Below are 22,676 nucleotides of genomic sequence, written 5' to 3' on the forward strand. Positions count from 1 at the left end.
CAATAACTGAAATAAGAAAATAATTTAAAGTGTTTTAATAGCCAGAAATAGGGGCGCCTGGGTGGCTCAGTGGGTTAAGGCCTCTGCCTTCGGCTCAGGTCATGATCTCAAGGTCCTGGGATCGAGCCCCGCATGGGGCTCTCTGCTCAGCAGGGAGCCTGCTTCCCCTTCTCTCTCTCTGCCTGCCTCTCTGCCTACTTGTGATCTCTGTCTGTCAAATAAATAAATAAAATCTTTAAAAAAAAAAAAAAAAAAAGAAGAAGAAGTCTTCTCTCTTAATAGCCAGAAATAATATGTAGTGTTAGTTGCTTAGGGAAACCATCAAATTACATAATTTTTAAATAATGCTCTGATGTCCTTCATGTCTGCCTTCAAAACACTCAGGTTTTTTTTTTCTTTTTAAAAATTTTATTTACTTATCTGACAGAGAAAGAGTGCGCGAGCACACAAGCAGGGGGAGCAGCAGGCAGAGAGAGGGAGAAGCAGGCTCCCTGCCAAGCAGGGAGCCCAATGCTGGACTCGATCCCAGAACTCTGAGATCATGACCTGAGCTGAAGGCAGACATTTAACCGACTGAGCCACTCAGGTGCCCCAAACACTCAGGTTTAAATCTATGTTAGAATGAGGACTATATAGTACAAGCAATTTTAGGGTTTGGTCTACCTCTGTTGCTTTTATTTATCTATTTTTAAAAAGATTTTATTTATTTGACAGAGAGAGAGGGAACACGAACAAGGGGAGTGGGAGGAGAAGGAGAAGCAGGCTTCCTGCTAAGCAGGGAGCCTGATCCCAGGACCTGGGATCATGACCTGACCTGAAGGCAGACGCTTAACAACTGAGCCATCCAAGCGCCTTGCTTTTATTTACGTATTCTTTGTTGTTGTTGTACTTTACATGAAAACTTTTGATTCTGGAGTAAATGTGGGCATGATCATAGATATCAGAGACTGCCACATTAATTCAGTTAGGCTAGGTTGGTATAATAAAGACAGAATGATACAAAAGGATCCAAGCACATGGTTCAAATACAAGTTTATTTCTTGCTCTTAAGGGTGGGCAATCGGTTCACAGTCAGGTTTTTCTCCACATATTTAGAGTCACAGTGTCTTCCATTTTATGGCATCCTAGGTTCTACATGTCTACTGGATGCTAATTATATTTACTAATCTCTGCCTCTGGTACTTAGGTTTTAAGTTCAGTGAGGTCACAGAATTGTCAGATTCAGCAAATAAAAATACAGGATACCAGCTCAATTTGAACTTCAGGTAGATAGCACATAACTTTTCAATACATGTTCTATGTAATATTTGTAATTACGTGTTCCATCTAATTTGTAATAATCTTTGTGATATTATTAAACAGTTATGCATTATCTGTGATTCTGAACTAATTGTGAGTCCTATGTATTATCTGGCAAAACTGTGGGGATAGGGATTAGGTCTACCTCATTTAACACTGAATCCCAAGAATCTAAAACAGTACCTATTGACTTTAAGATAAATAAGTCTCAGGTGCATGGGTGGCTTAGTTGGTTAAGCGACTGCCTTCAGCTCAGGTCATGATCCTGGAATCCTGGAATTGAGTCCCACATCGGGCTCCCTGCTATGCAGGGAGTCTGCTTCTCCCTCTGACCCTACCCCTTCTCATGCTCTCTCTCTCTCTCAAATAAATAAAATCTTAAAAAAAAAAGATAAATAGGTTTCTTCATATTTCATGAATAACTGAAACTATATTGGTGAAGAATACTCATTAGAATACTGCTATTAATAAGAATATATATTAAGTCAGCAAATTATTTTAACACTTGTTATGAATAACAATACTAAGCATCAGCAAAGAATACTTATGAACAGGTAAGACTTTAGTATGCATCAGCATTTCAAACCACAAATGTTTCCCTAGACTTCAGTAAATGGGAAAATCTGTCATCCCCTAGAGATCCAATCAGCTCTGTCTCCCTTTCCTTTCAGGTTTCTACTCAAAAGTCATTCCCTCAATGAAGTCTTTCCTGCTGTCCATATCTAAAACTGCAACCCTCTTCCCTCTTTAACACTTTGTTCCTTTCTCTGCTTTATTCTTCCTCCTTAGCACTTTCAGTGAACATAGCATATGATTATTTACCTTGTTTATTGTCTACCTCTCCCACTAGAATGTGAACTTCATAAGGACAAGCATTTCCCCCGCTTATTTACTGCTAAATTCCCAGCTCCTGCACATCCTAGAGAGTGAAGAAATATTTGCTGGACAAATGACTGAAAAAGCACAGTTGGTTCTTATTGGAATCTACAGACACCAGTAGTTTGAGAATATTCAGTTTCCATGACACAAGGTGGATTTAATCTCACAAAGGATGTTGCTGCCTATATCTACTCCAGTTCACCAAGTTCTGTCAATTCTAGCACCTCAATGTCTTTTTTTTTAAATTTAAATTCAATTAATTAACATATAGTATATTATTAGTTTCAGAGGTTGAGTTCAGTGATTCATCAGTCTTATATAACACCCAGTGCTCATTACATCACGAGCCCTTCTTAATGTCCATCACCCAGTTACTCCATCACTCCATTCCTCTCCCCTCCAGCAACTCTCTCCTCTCCAGCAACCCTTAGTTTGTTTTCTATGGTTAAGAGTGTCTTGTGGTTTGTCTCCCTGATTTTGTCCTATTTTTCCCTCCCTTCCCCGATGATCCTGTTTTCTTAAATTCCACGTATGAGTGAGACCATACGCTAATTGACTTTCTCTGATTATTTCCCTTAGTATAACACCCTCTAGTTCCATCCATGTCATTGCAAATGGCAAACTTTCATTGTTTTGATGGCTGAGTAGTTCCCTTGTGTGTGTATATATATATATGTATACACACACCACATCTTTATACATATATATGTGTGTATATATATACACACACACACCACATCTTTATCTATTCATCTGTTGATGGACATCTGGGTTCTTTCCATAGTTTGACTATTGTGGACATTGCTGCTATAAACATTGGGGTGCAGGTGCCCCTTAGGATCACTACATTTGTATATTTGGGGTAAATACCTAGTAATAGCCCCTCAGTGTCTTTCGGACCCTCTTCTTACTTTCTTGGCACCACTTCTGTAGTACTTCCTATTTCTTCCCTCAGTTAATGCAGAAATTGCCCAATTGGTCTCCTTCCCCACTGTCTTCCCATTCTAATCGTTCTTTCCAATTGTTACTGGAATTATCTTCCTGAAATGAGAATTTGAGTATCTTGCTCCCTTATCCCAAACTGTTTCCCTATCAACCAAAGATAGAATTCAAAATTTCTTAGTTGGACATGTGAAACCCTCCCTGATGTGACCCAGCCTCACACCACTCTTCCACACACATAACCTAACCCCATATGAGTTCTGATTGCTCAAGTATCACTTACTTTGTGAGATTAGCTGGTCTATCTTCTGTGCTCACAAAGCTCTTTGTATATTCTAATGATACTTATTTTAAGAGCTACCGGCACTAAATGGGCATCTTCCTGATTCTAAAATGTGCATTTCTTTCTACTTTAACATCTCTAAAATTGGAATTCAACTTGCAATAATGGGATCTTACAATGCTGTCACCAGAAGGCAGTTGTGATGTAGCTGTACTTGTGCAAACTTCATGGTTATTCCTGGTAGCATGCCTAGAAAATTGCAAACCCTAGACATTTCAGGCAACCAGCCATTTAAAGAGAGGATGTAAATCCTGGTTGTGGTCTGAAAACTTTTTCCCTGACATCTTCTAGTTGGATCAAGAAAGCATGAGCATCAAAATTTGTATATTAGGATGCCTGGGTGGCTCAGTTGGTTAAATGTTTGGCTCAGGTCTTGATATTGGGGTTGTGAGACTGAACAATCGCTGGGCGTGGAGCTTGCTTGGGATTCACTCCCTCTCTCTTAGCCCCCCCACCCCTGCTTAAAAAAACCACTTGTAGATTAAAAGTTGGTAGTTTGGAAGAAAATTCTGTAGTGGAGTACTTTTTTTTTAACTGTTTCAATAACTTATTTACATTTGACATTACTTTTCTAATAGTGGAATATTCTTTTAAAATGTGTTCCATTATTAAATCCCCTGGTTGGTAGAATTTAATACATTGTGGAAAAATTCTAATTGACAAAATCATTGTCATAGTTTAATTAGCACTTTTTTCATTTCAGTGGTCCAGAAATAATGGCATTTCTTAGAACCCATGGTGTCTCAGAATTGATGAAATAACGTATATAACCTTGCATTTTCAAAGCCATCCTGGTCTTATCATGCCTGGTGTTTGCTGACTTATCATAATTACACAGTCTCATCATGTTTACCTGTGTTTCCATTAGATTACAAACTCTCTATGACCTACGCTAGTGCCTGTCACGTAGTAGGTATGCAATGAACATTTATCGAATTACTGCAATGTTAATGTTCATGTTCTTTAGCTGGAGAAACTGTTCCACTGTGATTCTAATTCTCAATTTGTATGCGTCCATTTTCAGGACTGATCTTGAATCATCTGAGACTTCAACTATTACTGTGAAATAATGCTTGTGGGAGAGAGATCTAATATCCTTTTCATAGTACTCCCTTAGTAGCATTTTTTCCTGAGGACTAATGAGATACAATATGATGACCAAAATTCAATCTCTTTATATATGTTATATCCAAATACATTCTGGTACATAATTTCACATCTAAATTTTTATGCTGCCTTTTTTTTTTTTTTAAATGTTGGCAACCTGTCAGCATCATTGGCTACTGTGATCTCAGAAAGTAAAGCAGAGAGCTGAGGAAATAGTATGACAGCCAAAAAAACTTTGTTAGGTTACATATGAGGAACATTGGGTTCATCTGATTACTCTGTTCAGATGGCACATCCAGATACCATAAGCCAAGTCCTTGGCACATAATTATTTTTAAACCGTGTTATCCTGCTTAATTGGTTTAAAATAATTTAAAAGGACTCTGGTTGGCTCCTACAATGAATCTAATTCATCAGTTCTTAATTGTTAAAATAGCCTCATTTCCACAATTTAGGCTATTGTTTAAGCCAGAGTCACTACTCCTTCAGAGGCTTTCATAGAATTTATTCATTCCCTTTTAGATTGGAGTCATAGCATTAAGGCAGAGCTCCTTTAAATCCAGCAACAAAGAGCAAATTTTCTCCCACATACCTCTTCTGACCAATGTCCTCCCAGCAAAATCTTCCCTAATCCCCTGGACTGCAGCAGCCCAGGGTTTAGCCCACACTACTTCAACTCATTTTCCCTCTAGCATTGCAAGGGCTCGCTGTTTTTTCAGTTGAGTCTGATGAAATAGTTGGCCTGCATTTAGGGGCCATGTTTCAGAAAAATAAGCCTGCCTATAACCAGAATCTTTCTAGAATCAACAGAGATTGAATGGAGATTCTTATTTCCCATCTCATGCTTATTCTGAGGCCTAAACTCACAGAAGAACAGTGGAAATCTCTCACCCTCTTTAGTTTTCTTTTTGTCAAACATGGTTGAATTCAAGCAATTTAAATAAGCATATGATACAAATCCACTAATATCTATAGTGGTGTCACATATATAGTTTTCTTCTGCTTTAGTTTGCAGATTTATTTTAGAAGCTCTTTTAAGAAATGTAGTATCTCTTAGGCTATGTGAATTTTTAAAGTTATTTATTGAGTACTACTAGATGCAGATATAAAACATTAGTTTTATACTTTAAGCATATAGTTCTGAATCACATAAATTTCTAAGATTTACCTGAAGAGCTTTTTTAAAAAATGAGATGACCAGGGCCCATCCCAATTCGACTGAATCCCTTTCCTCTGGCTATGAGGACTTGGTACATTTACTATTATTTTTCAAACTCTGTGGGCAATGCGGATATGCATCTCCTGGTCCAGAACTACTGCTTTAAGCCATCATCAACCAATAGCTTCATTGTCAACCAGAGTCACTAAGAATAAACTTGGCCTATTTCACAATTTTGTCTAGGGACCACTCGTCAATTCTTCCTGGTTTCTGATTGCCTCTTGATTTGCTGCCTTTGTATGTCCTGATTTCTTTCCTCTTCTGCCTCAGGGCGATACCTTCGAGTATTTCCGGGCTCCTGAACTGGAAACCTGGCCTTTGATCTCAGGTGCCGTAATAAGCACAGGTTCTGGTTATATACTCCAGGTTGGCTCACTGGACTTGGCTCCCCTGGTTTTTTGCATCTAGCCCTTTCTCTACCATACACCTTCACTTATGACAATCTGCCAACTCCACTGAGTCAGGGAAGAGCCATGTCATCTCCACTGGAAATTATTTCAAATAACTGTAACAAGGAAGGTCATAATTCATGCATGGTAGTAGTCATTCAGTAGTCAAGTTTGATTCCTTCAAACACTGCTTTGTACTTAAAACCCTAGCTAAAAACTAATTTATACGGGAAAAAATTCTTAAGTCTGGAATAAAGGCCCTCTACTGTCTAGATCTGACTTACCTTTCTGAAGGATCTTACTCTATTCTTCACGTTCCTAGTGCTCTAGCCTAGCCGAACTTCACTGTTCCCCAGGAAGCCATTGGCAATGCTAACTTCCTTTCTTCACTATATTTTCAATGTCTTAAAAGGAATTTTTCACCAGCAGCTTCCTCTTCCTTTACTCACATATCCAAACCCTACTAGTCCTTTGAAGCAGTGTTTCTCAAACCTGAGTAATGCAAAGGAAATTCTTGTCATTCTAGAGAATACATGTTTGGATAGGCAGGGGTCTGTGAACCGGTCTGAAAAGCATGGATACAGAAAACTGAAGACCAATTCCATGAAAATCTTTCAGTTGCAAATTATAATTTTGAAAGAAAAATTTTGTCTTTATCTATGACAACTGGTATAGTCATTAAAATGAAAACACAAATTTTCAAATATCAAAGAACTCTGATCTTATCTCCAGATCTAGAAGCTCAGTTTCAGAAACTCAGCATTAAGGAATATATGAATATATTGTCCCTGGAGAATGTCCATAACCCAAGGGTAATGCATTTTTCTCTTTTCTGAATTATTTAGTATCTAATCACTCTCTGCCTTGTAGTAGCTAATAATATGCATGTAATATTCTTCTAAAAAAACCATAAGCTCTTTGAAGGCAGGATACACATTTTAATCATTTAATTCCACCAGTTCTCAGCAAATATTGGATATAAGACCTGTATTCCATCTTATTTTGTAGTCCAGCTCTCTTAAAAATATCTTTCTTCTATGGTTCATACTAACAGAACAGCATATTACTGAAATAGCCCCATTATAAATTAACAAGAAGTTCAGAGGTTGTCCTAAGTATTAGGAAACATACATGTTATGAAATATAAACTCAAGATTTTAAAAAAGTGCCACAAAACATGTCGCTTTGGTGTTAAGGTTAGTAGGAACAATTTCATTAAATGATCAGGCAGTAAATAATTAAGAATTTCAGGATAAAAAAATAAAATCGAAATGCAAGGCTAGCAGGAGAGGCCCTATGGCTATCTCCATACTCTTTATAAGGGTTGTATGTCTCTTAATACAACTTGTAGCTCAGGTACTGTCTTCAGTTTTTCAACTAGTTATGTTTGAGTGGACAGTTTTCCTTGGACCTTTAGGAGAGGACTCATTACTTCGGGCATGGTGACAGGGACTTCTTTTAACCAAGAACGTCTTCTCTCATACAGTATTTGGAAACAGCATATAGTGAAAGAGCGAGCACTGGCAGGGTTTACGGGGAACCCCTCCGTGTGTCTCACCTGGGCAAGCTGATCAGTTTTTCCATATAATAACAAGTTAGTGTTCTACCGTTTTCTAAGATCCCTTTTAGCTCTGAAATTGACATTCTTTGGCCCTAAAAAAAAAAAAAAAAAAGGCTTAAGAGAGGTATTTCTTTGGATATGATCGGTTCTTTTTCCCTGAGAATAACAAGGACAACAAACTGTTATCCATATTGGGAGTCTTCCCCCATGCGCTCTTAGGGCTGAGTTAGGAAAACAGGGTTAGTTTTCTTTTTGTTGGGTCTTTCACCCGGAGAACTCTTGGTCGGCTCTGGGGCGAGCCCTCACCCTTGGTTGCTCCCCAAAACCGAGACTGCAGGCGAAGCTCTGACCCGACCTCACTCCCCACCGGGAGCGGTGGGACTGGTGGAGATTAGTCCCTGGTCATAAACAACCTCTCACTTCCCCTCCCCCCGCCGCGGGCCCGCCCGTGGTGGGACCGGCCCTCCCAGGTTCAAGGAACCTCCTCCGGCGACCGCGGGCTCGGAGCTCTCCGCGGAAACAAGACCGCGGGGCCTGACCCCTTGTGATCGGGTGTTTGACTACTTTACTCATCCCCTCCTCACTCGTCCATCGGGGAGGCAGTTCGAGAAAGCGACCTCACGAGGGGAGCTGAGACCAACCTCCATTTCCCTTCCCCCGACCCCTATCACCTCCAACAGCCAAGGAGACGCCAGCGGCACTGACGCGCAGACTCACAGCCGCGGCCGTCCTGCGCGCGCCGCCGCGTCCCCCGCCCCCACCCCGCGGTCTTTCCGCGGTCGGTCCCCGCCCCTTCCCGGAGCCCGCCTCCGCGTCTGCTGGCCCGCCTGCTCGTACCAGGCGCTCGCTCGCGCGCGCACCCGACGCCCCGCCTCCGCGCGTGCTCAATAACTGTTCCCGGAGCTGGCCTACAAGCTTCCCCCTCCCCTGAGCTGTTTGAATATGCTAATAAGAGGCTTGGGTTTAGCCAATAGAACAGCGGGGCGGTGCATCACGTGGCTCGAGGACGTGTCAGGGGGCGGAGCCTCTGCAGACCCTGCCCGAGTTAAAACCGGAGTGTGAGAGAGAAAAGCGCTTCAGTAGCGAGAGGGGCTGAGAAAGTGGTGACACCGCCGGGGTGCGGAGGGAGTCCCTGAAACTTCTCCCAACAGCCCCAGGGCCAATCTCCCCTCAGCCCACTCCCCTCTTCGCCAGCTCCCAGGTCCCCACTCCCTGCACCGGGGGTGGGGTGGGGAGCCGGGCCCGTCTCCCGCTGGGACACACACAGGGGCCGGGAGCGGGGACGGGACCCCCGAGGCGGGGGGGACGGACCGACCGACAGACAGACGGCCGGGCGCCCGCCCCAGCGGGCAGGCAGGCAGGAGGAGGCGGAGGCGGGGGTACGACGGGGAGGACTGGGTCTGGGGAGTTTCCTCTCAACTATCGGGGGAGAAACTCCCCGCAGCCGGAGGAAAGACCCAGACGGTGTTTTCCTCCCCGGGGCCGCGCTCCCCCGCCCCGCGTAGCGGCGGTAGCCGCCGCCGCCACCGGCGCCTCCACCTCTACCATCTCCTCTTTCTCCACCACCTCGGGCCCCGGTGTCCCCGGCCAGCACTATGCCCATCTTACTGTTCCTGATAGACACGTCTGCCTCTATGAACCAGCGCAGCCATCTGGGCACCACCTACCTGGACACGGCCAAAGGCGCGGTAGAGACCTTCATGAAGGTACCGATTGACCGAGCCCGGGCGGAGACCGGGGGCCGGCGGCCCGCGGGCGGCAGGGGTGGGGGGGAGGGCGGCCGGGGGCGGCGAGGCGGAGGTGTCGGGGACCTGACTGCGGGAGCTGCCGGGCTCGGGGACCCCCTCCCCCACCGCGCGGGCGGGCGGGCGGGCAGGCGCTGCAAGCCGGGCTCGGCCCGGGCCCGGGCTCCAGGCGGTGTGTGGGGGCCGATCTGTGTGTGGGGGGCGGTGTGGAGGGGTGGCCGCTGCGTGTGCGGTACTGTGGGGGGGGGCGGCGGGGCTGCTGGGCGCCCCTTCGCCTCGTAACCTCGCCTCTGTGCTTCCCTTTCGCCCGCCCTGTTCCTCCTCCCGTCCCCCACCCGCTCTCCCACAGCTCCGTGCCCGGGACCCTGCCAGCAGAGGAGACAGGTATATGCTGGTCACTTTCGAAGAGCCACCCTATGCTATCAAGGTAACAGCCCTCGCCCTCCCCCTTCCCTTCCCTGTTCCTTCCTCGCTCGCCCTCCCCGCCCCCCCATTCACCCTTCATTATGCTCCCCTCCCCCACCCGCTGTGCTCCAGGCGCTGAGGTCTTTTCCCCTGCGGGCTCCCACCCCCTCCCCCGCTCCGGAGCGTCCTGGCGCGGCGCGGAGTCGCTGGGTCACCGCCGTCCCCTCCCCAGCCCGGCCCGGCGGCGGCGGCGGCGGCGGCAGCGCTGCGATCAACATGGCCGACATTTCCCCTCCGCGGCGTGAGCGGCAGCAATGAACTGTGGGGGATATTTATTCAAGTTAGCCCGAGTGACAGCCGGGCCCGGCCGCGCCGAGCCCGGGTTTGCATTAAAGGGGACTCGGCCCGGGGCTCGGCCGCGCTCGCCCTGGGTGGCGAGTGACCGGGTGGGCGGCTGCGGGGTGGGTTAGGCGCTCCGGATTCTTCCTCACTGGGCCGGGGGGCAGTGGGACAGCCGTAGGTTAACTTCAGAAGTCCTGCTCACTTCTGCTTTCCACTAGTACCTTTGCATGCCCGAATTTTGGGTAGTAAGTTAGGGAGTACATTTCCCGTGGAAGTTATAAAGTATTAAGGCTGTTAGCCACCAAAAGCTGTAAGCAAGCAGGTTTTTTTTCTTGGCCACCTTTGAAGAGAGTTTTTCTTGGCAGTGATACGGTATTAACACGTTAAGCAAACCATACTGTAAAGTGAAGCAGCTCCTTGGTGAACAGCAGATTGTAACGGCTGTCCATGTGTACATGGCTTTAAAGGATGAAAAACTCTCACGTTTTTCTTTTCAGGCCGGATGGAAAGAAAACCATGCGACGTTTATGAATGAACTGAAAAACCTTCAGGCTGAAGGACTTACGACTCTTGGCCAATCCTTAAGGACAGCTTTTGATTTATTAAATTTAAATAGATTAGTAACTGGCATAGACAACTATGGGCAGGTAGGTTGAATATTAAGGTGGAAAAACAGTTGATTTTTCTTTCTGTGAAAAAACACAATCAAGGCCAAAAGCTATATAACATGAAATAACAAGTATGAAACATTTCAGATTCAAGTACAATATGCACATAATACAAAAGTGAAACTGACCATACGGTATATGGTTTTAATGCCCTCTTTTTTTCTCCTTAAAATATATATGTACTCAGAATTAAGAGTCTGAATTTTGTGCTATAGGATTGACATGAATTTGGTTTTAATCCCTTGAAGTTCACTCATGTTATAAAAGGGGAAAACATCCTGCTTCACCACACTCAGTTTCTGTGATACTCTACCCACAGGCAATTGTGCAACTACTGCAGTGACTTACAGACACTAGTTGATTAGTGATCTTCATTCCTATATTACTAAAAACGTCAAAAGAAATTTTTCCATTTGTTTTATCAGGGTTTATTTTAACCATATTTTATAGCTATTCTGGAAGGTAAGATTTTCACTGGAGTGCAAATACCTGAGTACATTAAGACTTCTCAGCTGTTGAAGCATCTACAGAAAGCAACTATGCAGAAAGAATTCTGAATTCATTTCTGAATTAAATTGAAGGTCCAGAGGTTATTATTTTTTAACTCCAGACTTTTGGAGAAGAATTCTCTTTATCATTCTGCTCCCCCCCCCCCCATTATGGTTCACTATGAAATAATGCAAGGTAGTCCATTATAACTTTCAAGATTGCTGGCCAGGAAAATAAAAGATACTGATAAATGTGTAATGTTACACATAACAAAGGAGTATTAAACCTAGGTTCAATTTTGGTTGTAGTTCAGAAACATTATTGCCATAAGGATACATTTAGGAATACATTTTGTGCTTTTCCCAAGCTCCATGAGTCACAATTTTCATGAGTTTGACAAATTTCAGGGAAATCCTTCCTGTGTCTACAACTTTCGGTTGCACTATATAGAAAGAAGAATTGTTCGCTTCTTTTAGAAATGTTTATGCTTTACTTAGTGCTATTTGGCACCTACACATTTTTGAAAGTTGTTAAATATAATCCCATGGCTCTTAAAGTATATGTGCAATTCAGATTCACTTTGTTCTGTTTCTACTGAATTGTACCTCCATTGCTTAATTCAGTAAGTATGTATTTTCTTACTACATAAATTTTTGTTTTCTCTGTTTAATAATTTTGCAACATTGGTTATTTAGGTAGGTTTGCCAGGAACTTTTCAGTTTGTTCCTACAAAATGGATTTCTTTTCCTTTTATGTTCCTTTGTTATATGTAGTGCTATATAGGCTTATTGGTAAGGTTTTGATCTAATCATCTTTGAGTTCCAAGACAAATTTGAAACTTGCATTATTTGGTTATTATTTGGTTGCCAGGTTGTCAGTGTATAGAAGAACTACTTCCTGTTTCTCTGCATCACATTTCATGAGTGGGCGAGGCATTTACACACATTTACGTCTTACCACCTATCAAAAATATTTCTTAGCATGCTTCCTTAGAAAAGCTGATTTTCATGGAGAGACTAAGGACGTTTGTAATTTAAACCTGTATTTCCCTTTTCCCAGTTGCCATCTTCCACCAGAGAATACTTAAGTTTTTTTTACAAAATGGTTGAGGTTAAAGGTGGTCCTGCTGTGCTGTTACCACATTGACCAAGAGAAGAGCCTGGGGATTAGGCTGTTTTGCATGTTAGGATTTATTAATTCAAGAAGGGGGAGGGATAATGCTTCTCAGTTTTTTTGATGAATAAGCAAGGATGCATGTTTATGTCCTGAATTGGCACATAAAAATGACACTAGCATTAAAATAATTGAGGAAGCCACTATTTTCAAATGAAAATAATTGAGTAAAGTGTTTAATTAGAAGAAAACATTTGCCCACAGATATTTTTCATCATAGGGCTTTATCTTGCTTATTTAAATATATGTTTCCTGTTCAAAAAAGGATAGATTATTAAGGATTTCGAATGCCTGAAATATTTAATACTAAATATAGTTCATGTATTTTCTTTCTGAGAGTACTTTGTGTTTGCCTGTTTTCTGTGAAATACCTTTATTCTGTAACATCATTGTTTTTACATAGATACTTCTCCTTACATACTCTATACAAGGACCTGTAGAGAACCCAGAATATTAAATACTTGTATTATAATCTTATTACTGATAGAAAGGAGATAGGTGAGCTAGATGAAAGGGACAGAGGATATTTTTATAGGGCATCTAAAACATGTAAGTTTCCAAATAATTTTCTTGAATCTCTAAATGTGGGTACATATGTATTTGTTTAGATACCCCCATACCTACTCTTTGCACGTACATACACATGTGTGATTTTCCATAACTAATACCGAGTATTTTTAATGTCTGTGTTGCATGTGTTAATTTAGTTGGTATACCTACAAATAAAACATCTTTGAGGTATTAGTAATTAGGTTACTATCAGAATTTGCAGGGTGTCCGTAAGGTGAAAGTAGCTGAGAAAAGATGACTGTTGGTGAACATTTTCTTCAAGCACTTTGGACATCCCAGTAAAAACTTCCTTGCCGTTGCATATAGAAATCCTTCTAAATATTTAATTTTGATAATCAGTACCGTTTGCTGGTATTTCTACAATCATGGAATAACATAAGCTTCTAGTTAATTATTTCCTTAGAAATTATAGCAATACCTCATTAAATTGCATATCATTGCATCAAAATGTGACACATGTGTTTTTCACATGTGTTCAACAGGGTTTCAAGTAATGCTGATCTTTTGAGAACCACTGAAAATCTGAACCAGCCTTAATATCTAAAATTAGGACATGTATAAGGTTTTGGAGGTCTGATTAAAGTCATATATTTAGTTAGATTTATTTTTTTCTTATTTTTCCAAATTGTTTTATTTTCTGTGGATGTTTTCAACATCTTTTTTTTTTTTTTCTTTTTAAGTTAGGTTCTGGTTAGATGTAGCTGCTAAGTATTACTCCAGCCTACAATTCTTTGTTTTTTGTTTTTTGTCACTGGCTGATTTCTGTATTCCTCCTACCCAATATACGACTGATTAAATTGTATAGGACTTAGAACTGTAACTAGCCTACTACCCTGAGCCCTTGATGAAGATAATCCTTGAGCAGTACCTAAAAGGACATACATTATGTGCTTAATTTTTTAAGAATTTTCAGTGCCAAATTTTACTTCATTAAAAAATAGTGGCTTTTAAGACAGGATCAAGTTGAATGAATCTTACTTAGGGAGAATAATTTTAACCAACTTTATTCTTCAGTATAAAGAAGTATTTGTGAATTTAGCAAACAGGTAGAGTTTTAATAGAGCTAGTTTGTTCCTATTACCCAAGCAGTATCTATTTAATACTCAAGTAGTACAGAATATAGGCTTTCTTTTAATGTTGGTAGGTGAAGTAATGAAAACTTGACTCCTGTTTGGGTTTTTTGTATCCCTTAGGCTGTCAACAAATGTATTAACAATAGTTTTATATTTATTGACCTACACACATCTTTTCAGAAGAAAGTAGCTTATTATACTTGAACATACTATTGTGCAGAGTATTAACTGGAAACAGTGGTGAACGGTATTTTGTAAATTTTAAGTCCCTGAACTTTTATTTCCGGATTTTTAGATTGTGCTAAAGAATACATAATACCAAATTTACCACCTAATCCTTTTTTAAAAAAAAATTATTTAAGTAATCTCTACAACGAGCGTGGGGCTTGAACTCACAACCCAGAGTGATCAAGAGTTGCATGGTCTTCTGACTGAGCCAGTCACGTGACCTCCATTTTAGCCATTTTTAAGTGTATGATTTGATAGTATTAAGTATATTCACATTTTTTTTGCAACCAATCACCAGAACTTTTTCATATCTGCAACTTTAACCTGTTAAACATAACTCATTTTTCCTTTCCCTAGCCCTTGACAACCACCACTGTATTTTTTATCTCTCTGAATTTGAATGCTCTAGAGATAGCCACACATAAATGAAATCCTACAGTGTTTGTCTTTTTGTGACTGGCTTATTTCATGTAACATAAATGTCCTCACCTTTCATTCCTATGTTAATTTATGCCAGGATTTCATTCCTTTTTAAGACTGAATAATATTCCCTTCTGTGTATATACCACATTTTGCATATCCATTCATCCATGATGGTCACTTGGGTTGCCTCTACCTCTTGGCTGTTGTGAATGAATAACGCTGCTATGTACATGGTGTGCAATGTCTCTTTGAGATCCTGCTTTCATTTCTTTTGACTATATACCCTAAGGGTATATAGTGGGATTGCTGGATCATGTAGTTTTATTTTTAAATTTTTGAAAAATTCCTATTTTCCATAGTAGTTGGACTGTTTTATATTCCCACTAACAGTGAACAAGAATTCCAATTTCTCTACGTCCTTGTCAGTGCTATTTTCTTTTTTTCGCCATCATAATAGGTGTGAGGTGATACCTCACTGGTTTATTTACATTTGCCTAGTTACTTATATTGAGCATCTTTTATATGCTGGTTGCCCTTTTATATATTGGCTTTGGCAAAATGTCTGTTTAAGTCCTTTGCTCATTTTTAAATTGAGTTATTTGGTTTAAGTATTTTGGATATTAACCCCTTACCAGATACATGATTTGCAAATTTTCTCCCAGTTTGTGGGTTGCCTTTTCACTCTTAATGTCCTTTGATGACAGAAGTTTTAATTACTGATGTAGTCCAGTTTTATTTTTTTCTTTCATTGCCTGTGCTTTTGGTGTCATATGCAAGAGATTGCCATACCCATTGTCTCTGAAGCCTTCCCCCTATACATTTTTTAAAAGAGTTTTAGTTTAGTCTTGCACTTAAGTCTTTAATCCATTTTGAATTAATTTTTGTATGTGGTGTATAGTAAGGGTCCACCTTCATTCTTTTGCCTGTGAATGTCTAGTATTTATAACACCTTTTGTTGAAGAGAATGTCCTTTCCCCATTGCAAGGCCTTGGCCAGTCCTTGAACTTAAAAACCTGTTAAAATTATCTTCCATAATTTTTATTGGCCAATAATTCTTATTGGTAGATAGAAGACTCTATAGTCAAACTTGATGAAGAGTTTTTTTTTCCCATCTTTAACTGTGTAAAAGCAGTGCAATAGCCAGAAATGTGAAAATTGGAATCCCAGTCCTAACTTTGATATTAAATTACTATGTAATGTAGTGTAGTCACTTGACCATCCTGTGCCTCTGCTTCTTCATATTCTGGATTGCTAATAATGAAGACATTGTACTCTTATTATAGAATTGATTGGAGGTTTAAATGGGATGATATATTAAAATTACTTTCAAAATTGTGACGTGCCCAGGAGACACAAAGCATACTTTTCCCCCTCAGTAGATTAGTTTTTATTTATCTCTAGTTATTATTTTTCAGCTTTAAATGTGAAGTTATAAGAATTTAGAGATCCTTAAAGCAGATTTTTATCATAGGCTTTGAAATCTTACAGCATATTCCGTATATATTTTTTTCCCTTGGGCTTTGTATTGCTTCCTGAGGATGCAGTGTGAAAAGTAAATACTATAACTTGGCCAGAGTGGTCTTAATGGCAGTTGGTAAATATGACAAAGTATAGGGATGGTGTTTTTTAAAACTGCATTAAATGAAAACTAGATGTAAGTTTCAGATAAGTCAGAAAGTCATTTTTTTTGCAGGAGTACAAGTTAGAGAAGGAACCTTCACAGAGGACAAAAAGCACATGTTTTAGGATTCTTTTAAATGGGGAGCTCCCCCTAGTGTGTTTAAGATGAGATTTACACAAGTTTGTTTGCAAGGGACCTTTGAGGAGTGCATCTGTTGGGTATATCAAGGGATGTTTTAATAAGATTTGACTGAGCTCAAAGTAGATAAAGATGGGTATGATTCATTTCCTATTGAGCATTAGTTTTAAAGTTGGGAGTGTAAATGAAAAATTTGAAGACCCACATTTTACTTTCTTTGAAAACACTTGCTGTCATTTTTTCTTCATAGTTTTATACTCTAAGTCTCTGTTTTCTAAAGGATCAAAAAACTACTCTGCCATGATTTTTCAAAAGAAAATGAAAAAGAATATCCAAAGGACATTATTGCATTCTTAATTACAAATTATTGAAAAGAAGTCATAAGCATAAAAGGCAAAAAATAAAAGGTTTTACTTCTTCAAAGAGAATTTTATTTTGCCTTCATGCAAGAGAATGGTATATATTAAATTATGTACAACTGAAAATTAAAAGGCCAGGAACAAATGTAATATTTGAATGAAAGAAATTCACTTATTCAAGTATTTTTAGTTGGTTTAAGGTCGTTTGTGGTTAAATTGGTGAAAGGGTTGTTTAGCCATAATCATTTCATGGATTTCTATGGAGACATTGTACAATATTTTATAACTTGAAATTTTCTTAGATATTTAAAAATTATTTTTAGCCAATATTAACCCTTCGCTTAAGTTTTTAATCTATATAAAATCATATTGGTGGGCTTTCATTGTTTGTTTGGTTGATCAGTGCCTATATATACCAATCCTGTTTTCTTTCATTTAAAAAAAGTATTGTTCTTGGGCGCCTGGGTGGCTCAGTGGGTTAAGCCACTGCCCCGGCTCAGGTCATGATCTCAGGGTCCTGGGATCGAGTCCCGCATCGGGCTCTCTGCTCAGCAGGGAGCCTTTTCCCTCCTCTTTCTCTCTCTCTGCCTGCCTCTCTGCCTACTTGTGATCTCTCTCTGTCAAATAAATAAATAAAATCTTTAAAAAAAAAAAAAGTATTGTTCTTATATAAATTAATTTTTGTTTAGCCATATTATTAATTTTCTTAATTTAAGCATGGTCCCAGACCATAAATGAAATACCTTTTTTTTTTTTTAAAGATTTTATTTATTTATTTGACAGAGATCACAAGTAGGCAGAGAGTCAGAGAGAGAGGAGGAAGCAGGTTCCCCGCTGAGAAGAGAGCCGGATGCGGGGCTCGATTCCAGGACCCTGGAATCAAGACCTGAGCCAAGGCAGAGGGTTTACCCTCGATCCCAGGATCCTGGGATCAAGACCTGAGCAAAGGCAGAGGCTTTACCCACTGAGCCACCCAGGCATCCCTAAAGTTTTTTTTTTGTTTGTTTGTTTGTTTGTTTCTTTTTAAATTTGTCTTTATTCCCTGGTTCTTTGTCCTCCAGCCTTTTTATTGAGGTATAACTTACATGCATAAATTCTAAATGCAAAGCTTAGTGAAGTTTTATATACACTTCTTTTTTTTTTAAAGATTTATTTATTTATTTGACAGAGATCACAAGTAGGCAGAAAGGCAGACAGAGAGAGAGGAGGAAGCAGGCTCCCTGCTGAGCAGAGAGCCCGATGTGGGGCTCGATCCCAGGACCCTGGGATCATGACCTGATAGTTGGTTGCAACAGTTGGTTCTGTTGGTTCCCACTCTTTGGTTTCCGAAAGCAGAGGCCTTAACCCACTGAGCCACCCAGGCGTCCCTTTATATACACTCTTGAGAATAAAATTGAACTTTTGCATCTGCTGACAGAAGTTTTCATTGAGCCTTTATATATCTTTTACTGTGACTTATTTTATGGGACTTTAGAATTGAAAGTCATGTTAGAAGTTTACTCCATCTTCCTCATTTTATACATAAAGGCCAGAAAGGTTTAAAATGTTTAATTTCTTCACACTTACAAAGTATTTTAAAAGATTGAAATTGGTTGTGGAACAATTATGCATATTTTATTAGTAACTTGTATGTTATTTAAGAATCAGTTTTATTTAAAAATATAACCAGTATATCTGAATCCCTTTTGGGGGTATGTCTGTAGTTCTTTAATGGAATATAGTTTCTTTCAATTCTCTGTGAAAACCAGGTATTTCATTTTGTCAGTGTGTTATGTTTAGCCTTTCTTGTCACACTGTATGGAAATACTGTTACATGCAGTTGGATTTTCTTCCTACTCACCTGTTTGGAAAAAAATAAGAATATGAATGTGGGGGATTAGTTGACAGGATTTTACACCACTATTATTTTAAGGCCTAGATACTAATAGATGTATATACTTAATGGTACTTCTTGATTTTGTATTTCCTAGTTTATTAAGTTTCTGATACAGTTTGTTCATATAGAGTTAAAACCTAGTCAGTTGATTAGTTGGCTTTTCCAGTGTAGTATGCCAGCCAGTATGTGTGTTACAATTATAATTTTTTATCTGGTTTATAAGGTTTGTAATAAGTTAACCATCATGTTTCCTTTGATGTAAGATAATTTTGAAAACCTCTAAGCTTTGTGTTTCAAGATTCAGAAAACTCTTTGGTTCTGTTGGTTCCCACTCTACCTATGAGTTCCATGGAATACTTCTGCGTCAGTTTCCCTATTAAGAAAATGAGATGAAAGGATCTGTGCTGCAGGATTATGGTGAAGATTAAGTGACACACAGTGTAATTTACTATAACACCTATTACCATTTTTGTGAATTTCCTTGTTTTGAATTTTAAAAATGGGTATTGTGGGCCCATAAGAGTATTTTTTTTTTTAAGATTTTATTTATTTGACAGAGATCACAAGTAGGCAGAGAGGCAGGCAGAGAGAGGAGGAAGCAGGCTCCCTGCTGAGCAGAGAGCCCAATGTGGGGTTCGATCCCAGGACCCTGGGATCATGACCTGAGCCGAAAGCAGAGGCTTTAACCCACTGAGCCACTCAGGCGCCCCGCCTGTAAGAGTATTTTATCTAGCGTTTTTCAGAACAAGCAGTGTCATGATATGGAAAGAACTGCTTTATTAGAACTGGCTGTGCCTGGCTCTGCTGCTTACTAGCTTAGGTTGTATTGACAAGTCCCCTTAATCTCACTGAGCTTCAGATTTCTTATCCTCAAAATGATGATAGTAGCAATCTAAAGAATTTTTATAAGAACTAGAAATATTTGTGGGGCACATGGGTGGCTCAGTGGGTTAAAGCCTCTGCCTTCGGCTCAGGTCATGATCCCAGAGTCCTGGGATCGAGCCCCGCATCGGGCTCTCTGCTTGGCAGGGAGCCTGCTTCCCCCTCTCTCTGCCTGCCTCTCTGCCTACTTATCTCTGTCAAATAAATAAATAAAATCTTTAAAAACAAAAAAAAAGAACTAGAAATATTTGTTAATCAGCTAACAAAATGCCTGTTTGGCTCATGGTAAAAACTCAGATGATGATGATTGTCATCCCCAATGTTATGTTAAACACATAACAGGATAAAAGCTTTCTAATCTGAAACCTTTGAGAAAAGTTCTGTAAGCCAACATACATCCAATATAAGAAGCTAGAATTAGCTATCTAGTCATTCTAGTGAAAGTAAAATTTTGTGCCACAAGGAACGTAATGGTTTTTTGACTTTGAATTGAAGCTCTATAGATGGCTCCAGAAATATTTCCCCCTGGTGTTAAAAAGTCTTTTCTCCAAAATCTATGTGTCTATCTGTCTATCTTTCTTTCTTTCTTAACATTTGTTTATTTAGAGGGAGAGCGTGAGGGGGAAGGCCAGAGGGAGATGGAGAGACTCTCCAGCAGACTTCAAGCTGATGTGGGGCTCGATCTCATGACCCTGAGATAGGACCTGAGCTGAAACCAAGAGTTGGACGCTTTACCAACTGTGCCACACAGGGGCCCCCCAAAATCTGTCTATTATTCAAAAGTAGTATGGTAACATGAGTAGTTTAATAAACCAGACATGTTTTGATTTTCAAAGCAAGTTTTTAATCTTTGAGGACATACAGATCTGAGTCCATTTCTAGGGCTTTGTATATTTTAGTGTTCAAGTTGGTGATGTTTGGGATAGAGGTTGGAGGATGTTCTTGTGGAGAAGAAAGGTCAAATGTGAAATGTATGATCCCTTTTACTATTTATAATGTAGATTTATGTGGGGAAAAGCAGGAAAAGCTTAGGAAGGGTTTTTTTAATGTGATAATAGTTCTTTTTTAGAGCATGTGCAATTTGAAATTCAGTTATTGGTATAGTGAGAGGTAGTTGCACATAAAAAAATAACTTAAGAATCTTATAATAAAGAGGATTAGTTATAACCAAAGGACAAATTTACATCAGCCTAATAATTTCTTATCAAGATTTATTTTAGTCCCTACACACTCTTGCTTTTTTAATCTGTGCCTTAAAAGGGTATGGCATGGGCGTCTGGGTGGCTCAGTTGTTGAAGTGACTGCCTTCGGCTCAGGTCATGATCCTGGAGTCCCGGGAACGGGCTCCCTGCATAGCAGGAGGTCTGCTTCTCCCTCAGACCTTCCCCCTGTCTTGCTCACTTGCTCTCATTCTCTTTCTCTCTTAAATAAACAAACAAAATAAATAAAATCTTGAAAAAAAAACAAAAACCGGGTATGGCATTTAAACATTTTCCTATCCTTAGTTTTGCCTAGATAAGCTGATGGCTCATGGCAAAGGTCCTTGGAAGGTTTATGTCATCTAAAACCCGTTACAGAAATGAAAACAGTTCTGAGTATGTGAGAAAAAGAAATTGTAGCATTAGCTATTAGTAATGTACTTTTTAACTAGTAAATGGCAGTGTTGATGCTGTCATGTTAAAGGAAAACCTTTCCTTTGCCTTAAAACTAGTGAACCTAGTTAGGTATTAGGAAAGATCAACAAAGTCTTCCAGTTATTTTGGAGTTTGAACACTAGGAGTATCCCAACAATTCTGAAATAGATTATTATATTATTATAAAGAACAGATTATTTTTAGTCATAGGAATTGAAGATGATTGAGTATGTAGTGTTCTGTGAAAGGTTAGGCTGCAGACCCTAGTAAGTGATGTTACAAAGGCTCCATCTACAAGACGATGATAGGCTATACAGTACTTTTGGATTATCAGGAATAAACAAAACAATGTCTTTGTGGCCTCTGATAGTGTCCGAATTGTAATAGTTCCTGGTCATTTATGTACTTCATCAGGTAACAACTAATGTAAAATTTTGAATTTTTGTTGCACAGTTTTGTCAGTCTGTTTCTCTAAGCAGTAAGTTAGAAAGAACAACCAACATTGTCTCCAGAAAACAGGGCCTAAATCAGGTAATAGAATGAGTAAAAGGTCTTTATATGTAAACTTTATTGTTAACCCAGAACAGACAGTGTCTAATCCCCACACAACATTATACTGAATGTAAATCTTTTTTTTTTTTTTAAGATTTTATTTATTTATTTGACACACAGAGAGAGGAAACACAAGCAGAGGGAGTGGGAGAAGTACGCTTCCCGATGAGCAGGGAGCCTGATGTGGGGCTCTATCCTAGGACCCTTGGGTCATGACCTAAGCAGACGCTTAATAGCTGAGCCACCCAGGCGCCCTGAATGTAAATCTTTAATATAATAAAGGAAGAGTTATTCATAGAGCTTCCATTTTAGTGAGCTTATAGCAACTATCAAAAATATGTAACAACTGTCAGTCATCCATACATGACATCTGCTTTTTTATGAGGTTCATTGCTAAGAAAAGCTTGGTGGGTTTGTATGTATAGTTAGAGGGGCTTATAAAAAACTTTTTGGCAGGAGGCCCAAATATTATGGGGTTAGTTTTTTGTTTCCTAAAAATGTCATTTATTTTGATAATTTAAAACTTGTAAACATTTGGGAAGGGACTTAGCACAAGCATCAATAAGTGAGTCACAATCTAGGAAGAATAGATTTTTAGAAGCTGTTTTTACTCAAGTACAAATACCTATGTAATGGGTTTTGAGAAATTTTAATGTTTCCTTCTAAAAAACCTGAAATTGGGGTACCACCAGTTCTTTCATAGAAAATGAAATATCATATTTTTTACAAAGCAGGACCCCTTAAAACTAGTCTTGAATT

General features: G+C 39.8%; 1 protein-coding gene across 4 annotated transcripts in view; it reads left to right on the forward strand.

Moving 5' to 3' along the window:
• Window positions 1-8,794: 8,794 nt before the first annotated feature.
• INTS6 (integrator complex subunit 6) overlaps window positions 8,795-22,676 on the forward strand; it is a 108,703-nt gene continuing 94,821 nt past the window's right edge. For 3 of the 4 annotated variants that reach the window (XR_006606941.1, XR_006606940.1, XM_045080567.1), the window contains exons 1-3: window positions 8,795-9,445; window positions 9,834-9,911; window positions 10,729-10,878. Coding sequence is in view for 2 of the 4 variants with exons in the window: in XM_045080567.1 (XP_044936502.1) it covers window positions 9,335-9,445; window positions 9,834-9,911; window positions 10,729-10,878 (339 nt within the window). In the remaining 2 variants the exon portion in view is untranslated. Of the gene's footprint in view, window positions 9,446-9,603; window positions 9,657-9,833; window positions 9,912-10,728; window positions 10,879-22,676 lie in introns of those variants that run through there. The other variant, XM_045080568.1, reaches the window with a different exon arrangement.

The sequence above is a fragment of the Mustela putorius genome, unplaced genomic scaffold (genome assembly GCF_011764305.1).
Source record: "Mustela putorius furo isolate JIRA1106 unplaced genomic scaffold, ASM1176430v1.1 tig00000461_pilon_pilon_pilon, whole genome shotgun sequence".
NCBI classification, from domain to species: domain Eukaryota; kingdom Metazoa; phylum Chordata; class Mammalia; order Carnivora; family Mustelidae; genus Mustela; species Mustela putorius.